The sequence below is a fragment of the Megalobrama amblycephala genome, linkage group LG11 (assembly GCF_018812025.1).
Source record: "Megalobrama amblycephala isolate DHTTF-2021 linkage group LG11, ASM1881202v1, whole genome shotgun sequence".
Lineage (NCBI taxonomy): Eukaryota > Metazoa > Chordata > Actinopteri > Cypriniformes > Xenocyprididae > Megalobrama > Megalobrama amblycephala.
Window position 1 is genome coordinate 22,224,615 of NC_063054.1, and position 15,701 is coordinate 22,240,315.

Here is a 15,701-nt window from a genome sequence, read left to right on the forward strand (position 1 = left end):
GTCATTCTTTATAAATCTCTAACAGTGTAGCATTAGCCGTTAGCCACGGAGCACAGCCTCAAATTCATTCAGAATCAAATGTAAACATCCAAATAAATACAATACTCACATAATCCGATGTATGCATGCAGCATGCATGACGAACATTTTGTAAAGATCCATTTTGAGGGTTATATTAGCTGTGTGAACTTTGTTTATGCTGTTTAAGGCAGTCGCAAGCTCAGGGGCAGGGAGCGCGAGAATTTAAAGGGGAAGCAGCCTGAATCGGCGCATTTATAATTATGCCCCAAAATAGGCAGTTAAAAAAATTAATTAAAAAAAATCTATGGGGTATTTTGAGCTGAAACTTCACAGACACATTCAGGGGACACCTTAGACTTATATTACATCTTGTGAAAAAACGTTCTAGGGCACCTTTAAAGGGATAGTTCACCCAAAAATGAAAATTCTGTCATTTACTCCCCCTCAGGTTGTTCCAAACCTGTATAAATTTATTTGTTCTGCTGTACACAAAAGAAGATATCAGGAAGAATGTATCCAAGCAGATCTCACCCCTTATTGACTACCATAGGAGCAAAAAAAAAAATACTATGGTAGTCAATGGGGGGTGAGGTCTGCTTGGTTACAAACATTCTTCCTGATATCTTCCTTGTGTACAGAAGAACAAAGACATTTACACAGGTTTGGAACAACTTGAGGGGGAGTAAATGACAGAGTTTTATTTTTGGGTGAGCTATCCCTTTTAGAAATAAGCTCAAATAAAGTTTAAAAATATGGATGAATTGTTTACTATGAGCTCAATAATCATTTCATGGCAAATTTAAACCTTAAATATGTCAACTACTAAATCTGACACTATGGCGTGATCATTGTGTTGAAAGTGGATGCACATGGTGTCTGATTCATTCTTTATTTCTCTATTAGCGCTCAGCTGTCTGAAACTAGAATCAGGCAGCTCCTTCATTCTCTAGTCCTGCTTTAAAATACAATCATTCTGAATGAACTTAAAGGTCTTCCAAACAATGAACAGGTTTTCTCATACTGAGGTTACACAAAACCCTCACTAATAAAATGTACATGGTTGTTTCAATCTCTTTAAAATGCTCACCATTAAAATGGCTCTATTCTTTGTTGACGTTCAGCGTTTAATTTTGATTGGTGCGTACTCAGTGTGCTCTGATGGGTTACTCTCTGTGTGAGCTGGTGTGGATGCTGTTTTAACATGGACTACAGATGAATACGTCACATCATCCTGTAGAGAGAGTAAAAGAAGTGATGATGGCTGACACAGAATTCAATAAGTTACGTAACCATTGTGCAATAGTGAGTTTGTACTGACCGGATTGTCTTGTTCTCCTTTTAGTTCTTCTTCATTACTGGTCACCTTTTTCACATTTCCTCCTCCTACAACATAAAACATCTTAGCCTGAATGTTTTAATGTCAATTTTAAACATCAGAGACATCAGTCTAAATATGTTGGTTTTCAGTATTTGTTGGTTTTGTACCAATTATTCTATAGTGTTTTGAGAGTACAGCTCCATTAGGTTGTCATTTATGAGTATATCTGTATAAAATGTGTGATTATGCGTGTTCATGTACCTCTGCATCTCCAGTAGATAAATGCCAGTAATATCAGTAACAGAACAGAGAGAATCACCCCCAACAGAATGAAAACATTTGTGGAGAAAACTGAAAGGACATGACAAATGCGTTTTTTAAATGCAGTACAAATATTACACAATAAAAAAAGCTAAAAATAAACTCTTGAAAGATAATTAGAAAACACATTTTTTAATCATTTTTATATAATGAAAAGCAAACCAAGCCTATGACTTACATTGAGGTGTGTGGTTTGGTGGTCGAGGTGGTGTAGATTCTTGTGTTTGGTGTGAAGGTTGATGTGTTGATAAACTGACGGGTGTATAGATGTGTGGTTTCTCTGCTCAGAGTAGAATAACTGTCAATGATAATATAACAATGCAAACAACATGTCGTCCTACAAGTTTTACCTCATTCTTTTAAATATGTATATTCTTCATAAACAAAATCAAATTAACAGCATCAACACAGAACAAAACTACCTTCAACATGAAGTGTGTAGGTGACTTGTTGAGACGAGACAGAACAATAATAGACTCCTGTGTGCTCTGCAGTCAGTGCTGATATGTGTAGAGAGAGATTTCCTGAAGTTGTTTGATTTAACAGTTTGACTCTGTTTTTGTGGCTGTCAATCTTTTCATTTGGGTAAATTTCCCAGTAAATTTCCTTTATCAAATACATCCATTGTATCTGTTCAGGTTTAGCCAGTAGTTCAGCGCAGGAGCAGGGCAGAACCACAGACTCTCCTGCATATCCAGTCACATCATCCGTTGACTTTGTGTTCTGAACCAAATTACAGCCTAAACATTTTTTACAAAAAAAAAGCCATGAATGACCCACATTGTAGTAAGCACATAAGTAAAACTCAATGAATTTAAACTCTGTCACTGGTTCTCCACATTTATTAGTTTTTTTCTTTCTTTTCATTCTCTGAATAATAATTTTGTAAAAAAAAAAAAATAATAAATTGAATGTCTATTCCTGAGCTATCAATCATGTCTAACAAGAGCTATTCATATTTCTAGAAGAAGCATTCACTTACCCTTAACTGTTAACTCAATGGATATAGTAATAGAGTGCCGTTCAGTCATACACTTATAGTATCCTTGATCTTCCATTCTGAGGTCAGAAATGAGAAGAGACAGATTTTTCGGAGAACTTTCATTAAACAGCACAAGTCTTCCTCTGTACTTCTCATCCTCAAATACTTCAATCCATTGTTTTACACTGCGTTGAAACTGCCATGTGAATGTCTTGGCTGTAGACTGAGGATCATCACAGGAGCAGGGCAGCACCACTGAACCACCTGTGTATCCTGTTATTACTGTTGACTGCTTCTTATCTGAAAGAATACAGCCTGAAAACAAGAGAGCTTGTTAAACGCTTTCAAATGGGCTTTACTGGAATATATAATAGTCAGGAAAAAAGCTGAGAAGATCCTTCAGGTTTCTGTTAATGAGTACTTTATTGTGCTTATAGATCTCTAATTCTGTTCTTATGGACATATGGCATTTAAATATCAACAACTTCATCTCTTAAGGATTTTCTATCAGAAACTTGTAGTTTAATGCAATCTAAATTAAATTTTCATGCTTTTGAAAATTTTGTGAGGGCCTTCATTCAAACCTTAGGAACTTTTAATGAACATAGAAAGACAATGTTGATTGTCAGTTTGAGCTGCCTTCCTGATTTATTATAAAACAAGCAAAATGACACATTCCTATCTAAACTATGAAATACAATTTTCAATTTTCTTAAAAGATGCTTTATTTTTTTATAATTGTTTTTACAGCTGTTTTCATTTTTAAATTGATGTTTTAAATAACTACAACCACTTCACACTGATCTCACACCAGTTCCTCCTACATTAAAAAAGAAAAAAGAAAAGTCTTAACTTACCAGTACTAATATGAATCATAAAGAGGAAAAGATATAAATGGTCCTTCATGACTGCATCTCACTCACTAATGGCACGACTCTATTTTGTGTCGACTCTGTCTTTCTTTTTTCTTTTTTAAAGTTCCTGTTAACTCTTACATTTCAGAACTTCCTGTTTCATGACACATCTGTATTTTTTTCCCCATTTTCAAGCAATATTTGTGAAGTTTATTCACTTGACTGTGTTCTTCTATTTCTTTTCTTATTCAAATAAGCAAACAGCAGGACTATCTTAGTGGTGTGGGGTCAAATATTCTTTAAATAAAGGGGTGAGTCATTAATGACATATTTTTCATTTTTGGGTGAACTAACCCTTTAAGCTTGTTAGTTCCTGTGTATAAGTAGTCATGCTTGTGTCTCACTTGTGTTTGTCAGTAGTTGAATGTATTCCTGTGTTCTTGTTCTCCTGGTGTTTCCCTCCTGTTTGCTGCTTCCTGTGTTTGTCCATTTTATGGAATACTGGAATAAATTATATACTGCATGTGGATGCTCTTCTCTGGCTGCTTCCTTGGTCCCCTGCAAATCGTTATAGTAGCCTATATATTTATTTTTTCCACATTTATTTATTTTTTATTTTATTTATTTATACATTTATTTATTTCCATATTTGTTCATTTCCACATTTCTACATTTCTTACAGCTCTCAGATTTCATCAAAAATATTTTAATTTGTGTTCTGAAGATGAACTATGGTCTTACGGGTTTGGAACAACATGAGGATGAGTAATTAATAACAGAAATTTCATTTTTGGGTGAACTAACCCTTTAAGAGTCATATAATATGTTGTTTTATTTAGATAAAAAGAACATCAGAATGATTTTACCTTTAATGTCTGTATAGTGATGTAGTTAGACAGACTAGGTTATTTATATGTAAAAATTATACAGATGCCCCATTCTGAAACATACATTTACATTATAAAGAAATTAAAGATCCACCTTTGTTGAGACTTTCTGGTGCATTTCACTTATAGCCAATACGATTTCCTGTAGCAGCTATGGGAGTGGCGGTAAATCGGTTATCAATCTCTCTCTATTTTTTCATCTTTTTGAAAGTTGTAAAAACACTGTTGTTTAGTTTTTCTTTTGCTATTTGAGAAAATGTAAACACAAAAAACATATTTAATTTATTTCCTCTTTCACCGCCATAGACTTTTACCAAACTATGATGACTTCCGCTTCCGTAAAAATTAAATTCCTGATTTTAAGGACTTTTCAGTGAACCATTTCTTTCCTTTTTGTAGATTCACCAAACATCTGGCTGATTACTGGCAATTTGGTAAGAGATTGTTGTTTATATCACTGTCACTTCTAGTTGATTTATTAACACTTTGTGATTTTCGAGTACTTAATTGAATATAAATGTACTTAGGTTGATTTTAATTGATTTACTTAATACAAAGTATAGATAGGATTCTGTTGTGTAATGTTTCTCCATATAATTAGTAATATATGAAGCCCCCAGGGGAAACAATATAAACCTTCATTGGTAGATGCAATTGAATGAACTGTAAAGTGTAAGTATTAAATGATAATATATTTTGATGTTTGTTTGTTTTTAACATACAGTACACAGCAGTAATGACAGTGGACAAGTGAAGAGAGTGGAGGGGACGGCATCAGAAAGGACCTTGAGCTGCAACTGTCTTGGATCACCCAAAGCACAACTACACTATGTGTCCAAGCACTGAACAAGGCTTTTCACCTTACATAATAAATGTATTTAATTTAAGGCAGGGTTTTAGGGCAGGGATTGGGGTTGCATAGATAAGTGAGGAGAGTTTGGGCAAGGCGGTGTAGATCTTTTAGATCTTCTCTCCAGATGAGTTTTATAGCTTTATTGCAGGGTGCTTGATCCCAGTTCTTGTCTTAGCAGGAAAATCAAGTCTTATTTTATCAACTGGAAATATCCAGAATTAGATAAATAAAATGGAAACGGAGCTAGTGAAACACACACACACACACACCAATGACACTAATAATTCATAGGTTCTATTTATTGATATTCTGAAAAGAATAACGAGATGCAAACCTGTAAATATTCAATCAACTTTTCTTTTTTTCTTTTTTTTTTTTTTTGAGGCGCATTAACCATGACAATAATTTAGCAGTCGCAGGGATACACAGACCAGAACACTACCACCCAGTATCAATAATAGGGCTGGGCGATATATCGCATGCGATTCTCACGCGCATTTCGTCAGTAAAGCCGGTTCCCTGATTACCGGTAAATCTCCATCACCTGCTTTCAAATGGAGCGCCATTTAATAGACAGAGCCGTAGTTCACTGATAAGCCACGCAATATCACGTTCATATCGCAGATGAATCGCCTTCGATAATGAACGCGATATTTGCGTGGCTTATCAGTGAACTACGGCTCTGTCTGTTAAATGGCGCTTCATTTGAAAGCAGGTGATGGAGATTTACCGGTAATCAGGGAACCGGCTTTACTGACGAAATGCGCGTGAGAATCGCATGCGATATATCGCCCAGCCCTAAGCTACACTTCTTGTATTTCAGTCACACCACAAGGCGTCACTGTGGCCTCAACGCTTCACACTCGCCTACTCTGAGCTCGATTGCTATGTCTGAGGTAAACCACGCCCTCCTCATTACCCTACGGACAAAGAAATGTAAAAATACATAAATGTAAAAGTAAAGAAATGTAGAAATGAACAAATGTGGAAATAAACAAATATAGAAATAAATAAATAAATAAATGTGGAAATAAATAAAAATCAAAATGAATAAATGTATAAATAATTAAAAGAAAAAATAAGTAAACATTTTAATAAATAAATAAATAATTTTTTTTTGCTTTTTTTATTTATATTTATTGATATATTTATTCATTTATTTTTGCTTTTTTAAATTTCTTTGTATATTTATTTATGTATTTATTTAATTTTAATTGCCACAGACTTGGTCTGCCAAAAATTAAAAATAAATAAATACCTAGGAAAGAACAGAACTGAAACAAGCCCCAAACCTTCAGAAGAAACATGTAGAAGCTCTGAAGATGACACAGATGCTCACTTATCGAGGACACACAGATGACCACAATTATTTCTCCTGGAACTCATGAAAATACTTCTGTCTTGCCCTGTTGTTTATTCATTATACTCTGTTTTGTTATGAGAACATCTATGCAATGTGTAATTTTTATGTAAAAAGCCTGAGTGAAGCTACATGCACAAGAAAACAGAAGAAGAGCAAATGATCAGTAGCTCTTGTGTATCTCATCTGCAGCAGTCATTTTGCACATGAAACCATAAACACCTTCACATACACAAATACACTCAGTTGCTTCCTTAAAACACATCTATTAATATCAGTCACACACATGCCCACACAATAAAGTTGCATCACCCCGTTATAATTCCTCTTATTACAATTAGTTGGTAACACTTTAGAATACTGTTCCATCATTTATAATCATGAATAAATATACAAGTTCATAATTAATTAGAATAATGTATAATTTATAATCAATTCTAAAGTGAAGATCATGGTATCATCCAAACCTTAAGAAATCTTACAATGATTTCAGTCATTATAGGGAGTTATCATGCTGTTCACTTTAGAATCCAAATCATTACATTTACATTTAGTCATATAGCAGATGCTTTTCTCCAAAGCGACTTACAAATGAGAGTAGTAGAAGCAATCAAATCAACATGAGTACAACATTATGTAAGTGCTGTGTCAAGTCACAGTTTAATCAGTAAAGTGCTCGTAGCAAGGATTTTTTTTTTTTTAAATACACAAATAGATGGAAAAAGTAGAACTCAAAGAAAAGAAAGAAATAAAAAATAAGTGCTACTATTACTGGGTCAAGTGCTGACAAAAAAGATACGTCTTTAGCAGTTTTTTGAAAATGGCTAAGGTCTCAGCTGCTCGGATAGAGCGTGGTAGGTCATTCCACCAGCCAGGAACAGACCCAGAGAAGATCCATGAGAGTGATTTTGTGCCCCTTTGGGATGGCACCACAAGGTGGCGTTCACTTGCAGAACGCAAGCTTCTGGAGGGCGCATAAGTCTGAAGTAGTGAGTTTAGGTATAGTGGTGCAGAGCCAGTGGTTGTTCTGTAGGCAAACATCAGAGCCTTCAATTGGATACGAGCAGCTATTGGCAGCCAATGCAAACTAATGAAGAGAGGTGTGACATGCACTCTCTTCGGTTCGTTAAAGACCAGTCTTGCGGCAGCATTCTGGATCAGTTGTAGAGGCTTGACAGTGCATGCTGGAAGGCCAGCCAAGAGAGCGTTACAATAGTTCAGTCTGGATAGAACAAGAGCTTGGACAAGAATTTGTGTGGAATGCTCTGATAGGAAGGATCTAATCTTCCTGATGTTGTACAAGGCAAATCTGCAGGACCGGGCCGTCGTAGCAATATGATCAGTGAAGCTTAAACAATCATCCATCACCACTCCAAGGTTCCTGGCTGTCCTTTTTGTCCAGTTGAATTGAAAGGTTATGATGAAGTGTTGGGTTGGTGCCGACCATAAGCAGTTCCGTTTTTGCAAGGTTGAGTTAAAGGTTTTGGTCCTTCATCCAAGCAGAAATGGCTGCAACCGTCGGAAACCATGTTCCTGAATGACAGAACCTAGTGATGACATGTAAATGGAGAGGAGAAGTGGTCCAAGCAAGGAGCCCTGAGGTATCCCAGTAGCAAGATGATGTGGTTTGGACACCTCACCTCTCCAAGATACCCTGAAGGATTATACCTGAGAGGTAAGACTTAAACCACTGGAGTGCGGTTCCTGAGATGCCCTTCGACATGAGTGTTGACAGAAGGATCTGGTGGTTAACTGTGTCAAAAGCAGCAGACAGATCCAGCAAGATGAGTACTGATGATTTTGAAGTTGCTCTTCAGTGACTGAGAGCAAGTCTCATTTGAGTGGCCACTCTTGAAGCCAGACTGGTGGTTGTCAAGGAGGTTGTTCTGTGTGAGATAAGTAGATAGTTGGTTGAACACAACTCTCTCAAGTGTCTTTACAATGAAAGGAAGAAGGGATACCGGTCTATAGTTTTCTAAGAGTGCTGGATTCAGAGTGGGTTTTTTAAGCAATGGGGTAATCCTAGCCTGTTTAAAAGCTGTGGGAAATGTACCAGTGTGAAGAGAAGAATTGATGAGTGAGTGCAGGTACAATTGAGGAGGAGATGGCCTGAAGACGATGAGTGGAGATAGGGTCTAGTGGACAGGTTGTAGGGTGATTGCAAAGGATGAGTTTGGAAACATTTGCCTCAGAGAGCATGGAGAAGGAGGGGATAATTTGTATGTTTTCCGTTAAGATGTTATTGTCAGTGTGTGGTGTGGAGAATTGGCCGCTGATGGTTGTCATTTTATGTGTGAAAAATGTGGCAAAGTCATGAGCTGTGAGAGCTGATGGAGGAGGGAGGGGAGGAGGGCAAAGAAGAGAAGAGAAGGTTTTGAAAAGTGTGCGGGAATCAGTAGAATTGTTAATTTTATTGCGATAGTATGTGGTTTTAGCATTGGAGACATTTGTAGAGAAAGAAAAAAGGAGTGACTGATAGAAGCTTAGATCAGTAGTATCTTTAGATTTGCGCCACTTCCTTTCTGCAGCCCTGATTCTAGATCGATGCTCACGGAGAGCATCAGAGAGCCAGGGGGCAGAGGGGGTGGCGCTGGCTGGTCTGGATGAAAGCGGGCAGAAGTCATCTAAGCAAGATGTTAGAGTGGTGCAAAGAGTGTCAGTAGCATTGTTAATGTCAAGTGATGAGAAGTGATTAGGGGGAGGAAGTGTGGATGAGACCAAAGAGGATAGGTGGGATGGTGAGAGCGAGCGTGGGTTTCGCCAAAAAGTAACGTGGTGGAGTGTGTGTAGAGTTAGGGGTCAGGTTGAGATTAAAAGTGATGAGGAAATGGTCTGAGCTGTGTAGTGGAGTAACCAGTGTATTGTTGGTGGAGCAACAGCGTGTGTAAATGAGGTCCAATTGGCGACCTGATTTGTGGGTAGCTGAAGTAGACACTCGCTTTGAGATCAAACGAGGCAAGCAGAGTGTGGAAATCAGCAGCCTGAGGTTTCTCTTGATGGATGTTGAAATCTCTTTTTGTGTGTTTTGCTGTATCTGTTGCTAAGGAGTTATTTTCAGTTAGACACCACGCTAGCCAGCAGCGCTATTAAGAGGATAGGTCTGGGTTTTGTAGCCTATTTGCTTTATTCCAGTCACGTCATTGTCATACGAAAGAACGTTATAAATATATTAGGTTATTTTTTAACCTTATCCATCCCGTGTACTTGTACTGAGCTCTAGAGCTAAAGCTCTACACTATGGCATACTGGATTAAAGTGTATACTAGATTAAGTGAGATGAAATGTTAAATTTTACATTGTTGGTAAAAACTGTGTTGTTCCATAGTTGAATTTAAATATTTTAAATGTGAAATATTTTTAATTATATATAGTTAGTGAAACATTTTTCAGTGTTTCAGTGAGACGTTAAACGCCTTTGCTGAAGCATTGTCTGTTTTCTTGCAGTTTTTTAGTCTTAAAATGTCTTAAATTTTACAATATTAAGCCTTAAAGGTCAAATAGTCAACATTTTAATTGATGGGGTCTTACTTACAACAATAACGTTAGCATGTTAGTTCAGCCATACTGATGTCTAGAGAGAAAGCCATTGTACATGTCTCACTTTCTGTGGAATAAAGTCCTGCTCAGATGTAGTAGCTGCTTTCTGTTTAAACAAAAGGAAACTTAAACTTAAACAGTTCATGCAATAATGTGTTAAATTACCCATCATATTCAAATTTAACATCTGCACTGGACAAAATATTTAGCACTGCCTTTGGTTAACTTGAACAAGAAAAAAATATTCATTTAAAATATGAAATAAATGTCATAAAAAGCATTACATTTAACTTTCTCATGTCAACACATTGTTACAAAACTAATTTTATGTTTTAAAACAAATTATAAGCAAACTGTTTGTGTTTCTTGAAAATTATTGCTTCAATTATTTTTTTGCCATATAGAACCTTATCATTCCAAGCGAAAAGTGGTTTTTTTTGTTTTGTTTTTTTAGAATTATAAGGTTCTGTCTGCATTTGACCCATTCCAAAAATCCCCATTTACAAATCTGAGAGGATTTTGATATTGTATATTTAGAATACATTTAGGGTCTCTGTCATTTTCATGTTTGAAAGAAACTTGTTCCCCATATAGTTTTTGCTATATGGAATGAAACTTTGAAGCTCAATATGTCAAACTGCTCAGAACGCAGATAGAACCTTATAATTCCAAGAGGATGATTTTTCTCTGTCAAAACAAGTATATTTTTATGTACAACAAAACCAACCTCATGGTTTGATGAAAACATACACAAAGACACTCTTTGAAAAGTCCTTTTAATAGCAGGTTTCAATACATAACTGAAAAATGCTTATTAGATTCATTATTCTACAAACAGTTACAGACAAGAATTTTTGTCATGTTTCAGTAGTTTCTACTTTTAATCAGGTGACTTTATGTACATGTATATCCTCAAAATGCTGTGAGGATTAAAAAAAAAAATGGTTTGGGTGGGGGTTGTTTTGTGTGTGGGGCAATACTGTCATTTTAAGTCAGTTTAGCATTGGTGTTGACATACTCAGTGAGCTGTACTGGGACATTCAGTGTGTGATCAGGTGTGGAAGCCGTTTCAACATAGACTACAGCAGAACTCGCCTCTTCATCCTGAAGAGAGAGAAAACGAGAAAACGATTGTGTTCATACCTAAATTTACATGCACACACTTGCACCAGTATCAACTACCTTTTTATTTTTCATTCGGTGGAAACAAGCTTCCATAAATATTCTCTGCCAGCAAGTTATGAAACATTTAAATATCAGACTTCAGCTTAAAACTTCTTATATCTTCATATAACAGTAAATTCTGGCACTCAAAAGTTTAGAGGTGCTTTTTCAAAAACAAAAAGAGTTCAAAATAATAAAACCAGCTTATCCAGATGTCAATAAAAAAAAAAAATTAACATAACAATATATCATATTTTGAAGATGCTTGTATTTATAAATATTTTCTTCAACATTTATTTACACAATTAATAAAACATTTTTTTTTTTTTTTAACTAAATCAGGAACAAAAAAAAAAAACAGTGGTGTTTAAACCAGAATTTTAGGGCTCATTAGGAGGTCATTTACAATATACTGTAGAAAGTGTGTGTTTATGTACCTTTGAATATCCAGAAGATAACGCCAGAAATGGCAGGATAAGCGCTAATGGAAACACTGCCACTAGAATGAAAATATCTGTGGAGAAACATACACAGTTCATATGTTCATGGGAAAAAATACATTATTCTAATCATCATTGTTAATGAAAAGCAAACCAAGCCTATGACTTACATTGAGGTGTGTGGTGTGGTGGTCGAGGTGGTGTAGATTCTTGTGTTTGGTGTGAAGGTTGATGTATTGATAAACTGATGGGTGTATAGATGTGTGGTTTCTCTGTTCAGAGGAGAATAACTGTCAATGTTAATATAACAATGCAAACAGTTCATCCTACAAGTTTTACCTCATTCTTTTAAATATGTAGATTCTTCATAAACAAAATCAAATTAACAGCATCAACACAGAACAAAACTACCTTCAACATGAAGTGTGTAGGTGACTTGTTGAGACGAGACAGAACAATAATAGACTCCTGCGTGCTCTGCAGTCAGTGCTGATATGTGTAGAGAGAGATTTCCTGAAGTTGTTTGATTTAACAGTTTGACTCTTTTCTTGTGGCTCTCAGTCTTTTCATTTGGGTAAATTTCCCAGTAAGTTTCCTTTATCAGATACATCCATTGTATCTGTTCAGGTTTAGCCAGTAGTTCAGCGCAGGAGCAGGGCAGAACCACAGACTCTCCTGCATATCCAGTCACCTCATCCGTTGACTTTGTGTTCTGAACCAAATTACAGCCTAAAAATGTTTAAAAAAAAAAAAAAAAACATGAATGACTCGCATTGTAGTAAGCACATAAGTAAAACTCAATGAATTTAAACTCTATCACTGGTTCTCCAAATTTATTATTTTTTCATTCTCTGAATAATAATTCTGACAAACAAACAAAAACAAAAAAATTGAATCTCATTCCTGAGCTGTCAATCATGTCTAACAAGACATCTTGTTAGCTTTCTAGAAGAAGCATTCACTTACCCTTTACTGTTAACTCAATGGATATAGTAATAGAGTGCCGTTCAGTCATACACTTATAGTATCCTTGATCTTCTATTCTGAGGTCAGAAATGAGAAGAGACAGATTTTTCGGAGAACTTTCATTAAACAGCACAAGTCTTCCTCTGTACTTCTCATCCTCAAATACTTCAATCCATTGTTTTACACTGCGTTGAAACTGCCATGTGAATGTCTTGGCTGTAGACTGAGGATCAGCGCAGGAGCAGGGCAGCACCACTGAACCACCTGTGTATCCTGTTATTACTGTTGACTGCTTCTTATCTGAAAGAATACAGCCTGAAAACAAGAGAGCTTGTTAAACGCTTTCAAATGGGCTTTACTGGAATATATAATAGTCAGGAAAAAAGCTGAGAAGATCCTTCAGGTTTCTGTTAATGAGTACTTTATTGTGCTTATAGATCTCTAATTCTGTTCTTCGAAGGAACTGGACGTATATGGCATTTTAATATCAACAATTTCATCTTCATTAAACTTGTAGTTTAATGCAATGTAAATTATGTTTATTTAAATTAACACGATTATGAAAATTTTGTGAGGGCCTTCAGGAACTTTTAATGAACATAGAAAGACAAAGTCGCTCAAATCTCATCACATTCATTTTTATTTATTTATTTATTTATTTTTCATTTGTATGCACAAATAAACAATTTTTAGTACTGTATTCACTACTTCACAATTTCAAAAAGAAAAAGAAGAAGAAGCTGCCTTCCTGATTTATTATAAAACAACCAAAATATCTGTTTCATCTTTTAGGAATTCAAAGACCATTTTTGTTTGAATAGCTCTGCAACTGACAAATTAATTCAACATTCTGCAGGTGTGAATAGACACAGTCCTATCTTAGAAAAACTATGAAATGTAATTTAAAATTTTCTTAAAAGATGCTTTATTTTTTAAAATTGTTTTTAGAGATGTTTTATTTTTTAAATAGTTGTTTTACAAACACTTCACACTGATCTCACACCAGTTCCTCCTAAATAAAAAAAAAATTTAAAAAAAGAAAAGTCTTAACTTACCAGTACTAAAATGAATCATAAAGAGGAAAAGATATAAATGGTTCTTCATGACTGCATCTCACTCACTAATGGCACGTCTCTATTTGTGTGGACTCTTGTCTTTCTTTTTTCTTTTTTTAGTTCCTGTTAACTCTTACATTTCAGAAACTCTAACTTCCTGTTTCATGACACATCTCTGTATTTTTTCCCCCATTTTCAAGCAATATTTTACAGTTTACTCACTTGACTGTGTACTTTCATTTCTTTTTATTCATGGCCTTTTCAAATAATCAAACAGCAGGACTATCTTGGTGGTGCGGGTCAAATATTCTTTAAATAAAGCATCAAATGAGTCATAAATCAAAAACATCTAGTTTTAAAAATTTAGACCGCTGTATGTTTAGGCTATACTGTATGGCTTATTTACAGGTCGTTGTTGGCCTTGAAATAATTGAGTGAGTTTGGTTTGGAGGCTGGAAAGTATGGAATGCCAATTAAGTCTGCCAAAATTAAAAAAAAATAAATACATAAATATATATATAAAGAAATGTAAAAAAGCACAGATAAATAAATAAATATATAAATAAATATTCATAGAAGCAATAAATAAATAATTATTTATACATTTATTTCCTTATGTATATATTTATTTTTTTCCACATTTATTTTTTCTTTTATTTATTTATACATTTATTCATTTTGATTTTTATTTATTTCCACAATTATTTATTTAGGTATTTATTTCCATATTTGTTCATTTCCACATTTATTTATTTCTTCATTTCTTTATTTTTACATTTATGTATTTTTACATTTCTTTGTCCGTAGGGTAATGAGGAGGGCGTGGTTTACCTCAGACATAGCAATAAAGCTCAGAGTAGGTGTGAGGTTTGAGGTCACAGTGACACCTTGTGGTGTGGCCGAAATACAAAAGAAGTGACAGTCACAGCATCACCGATTATAATGGGTTTTTTTAGTGTGGTCTTATTATTACAGTATTTCACAATTGCTAAAACACATTTCTTGAAACCATCACTCATTTTCTCAAAACATTAAACATAAATCCAATCTTCAAACTAATTTCACAAAACTTCTGACTCTTATGGTAAAATCAAACAAAGCTTTCAGATCATACACACATTAAGCAAAATATAAACACATACAGATCATTCATTAGACACTACATTAAAAAATGGAAAACACAACATCCAGAACATAAGGTTACAGAAAAAAAAGTATATTGTAACACAGTAAACACATTTTGCCATTACATAAAATGTATAGAAATCACAAGTAATGTGAATTTAAAGTATACTGTATGTACTGCAAGTACAGTATTATATTCAATATTATATGGTATTGAATGTCTGTATATACAGTACTTACATACTGCAAACATACAGCAGTCTAAATGCAAATGACTAAAAGGTCAAAGAAAACTCTAAATGAAAAGCATGATACAGTACACACACACACACACACAGAAACAAAGTTCAGAGTCAGTGAGAGATTCATTCTGCTTCAGCGTCACGTCTTCATGTTGGGTCCGGCCTAAATCAAATCAAGTCACCTTTATTTCAATTGCAATTTATACTACACAGATACTAGTTTAGTCTAGTCTACTCTAGTCAAAGTAGCTTTACAGTGATAACAGGTACATGATGATCAGTAATGCAAAGAGGGTTCATTTTGGCTGTACAGCTCTAAAAGAAAATAGTGTCATTGTTCAGCTGAAGTCAGATCAGTGTTGATTCACTTACATTGTAAAGATCATCAATTATTATGTAAATGACTGTAATTATTTTCCTCTATAAAGCAGTTCTGCAGAAAACAGTGATGTCATCATCTAGGCTAGCTTAGTTCAGTTCTCATCCTATAATGTCAGTACTGTCAGATCAATAATATTGTTGAATATTATTGAATATTGTTGAGGACATTTTCCACATCACAGGCAATGTCGTCTC

At 34.9% G+C, this 15,701-nt stretch overlaps 2 protein-coding genes and 1 long non-coding RNA gene across 3 annotated transcripts; 1 reads left to right on the forward strand and 2 right to left on the reverse strand.

Annotated features, from left to right (window-relative positions):
- Nucleotides 1-896: 896 nt before the first annotated feature.
- si:dkey-15j16.3 (uncharacterized protein LOC556440 homolog) lies at nucleotides 897-3,712 on the reverse strand. Its single transcript, XM_048206744.1, has 7 exons — nucleotides 3,500-3,712; nucleotides 2,643-2,957; nucleotides 2,083-2,400; nucleotides 1,839-1,940; nucleotides 1,601-1,690; nucleotides 1,340-1,404; nucleotides 897-1,252 (listed from the first exon to the last, which is right to left on the reverse strand). Exons 1-7 carry the CDS (start codon nucleotides 3,546-3,548, stop codon nucleotides 1,139-1,141), a joined length of 1,053 nt encoding a protein of 350 aa, XP_048062701.1. The 5' UTR covers nucleotides 3,549-3,712; the 3' UTR covers nucleotides 897-1,138.
- Nucleotides 3,702-5,720, forward strand: LOC125278029. The gene is made up of 3 exons (XR_007187034.1): nucleotides 3,702-3,807; nucleotides 4,783-4,817; nucleotides 5,108-5,720. It is a non-coding gene; the product is annotated as an uncharacterized LOC125278029 (long non-coding RNA).
- A 5,175-nt stretch (nucleotides 5,721-10,895) lies between these two features.
- On the reverse strand, nucleotides 10,896-13,903 carry LOC125278028 (polymeric immunoglobulin receptor-like). The gene is made up of 6 exons (XM_048206745.1): nucleotides 13,759-13,903; nucleotides 12,704-13,018; nucleotides 12,149-12,466; nucleotides 11,908-12,009; nucleotides 11,735-11,811; nucleotides 10,896-11,237 (listed from the first exon to the last, which is right to left on the reverse strand). Exons 1-6 carry the CDS (start codon nucleotides 13,805-13,807, stop codon nucleotides 11,121-11,123), a joined length of 978 nt encoding a protein of 325 aa, XP_048062702.1. The 5' UTR covers nucleotides 13,808-13,903; the 3' UTR covers nucleotides 10,896-11,120.
- Nucleotides 13,904-15,701: the final 1,798 nt, after the last annotated feature.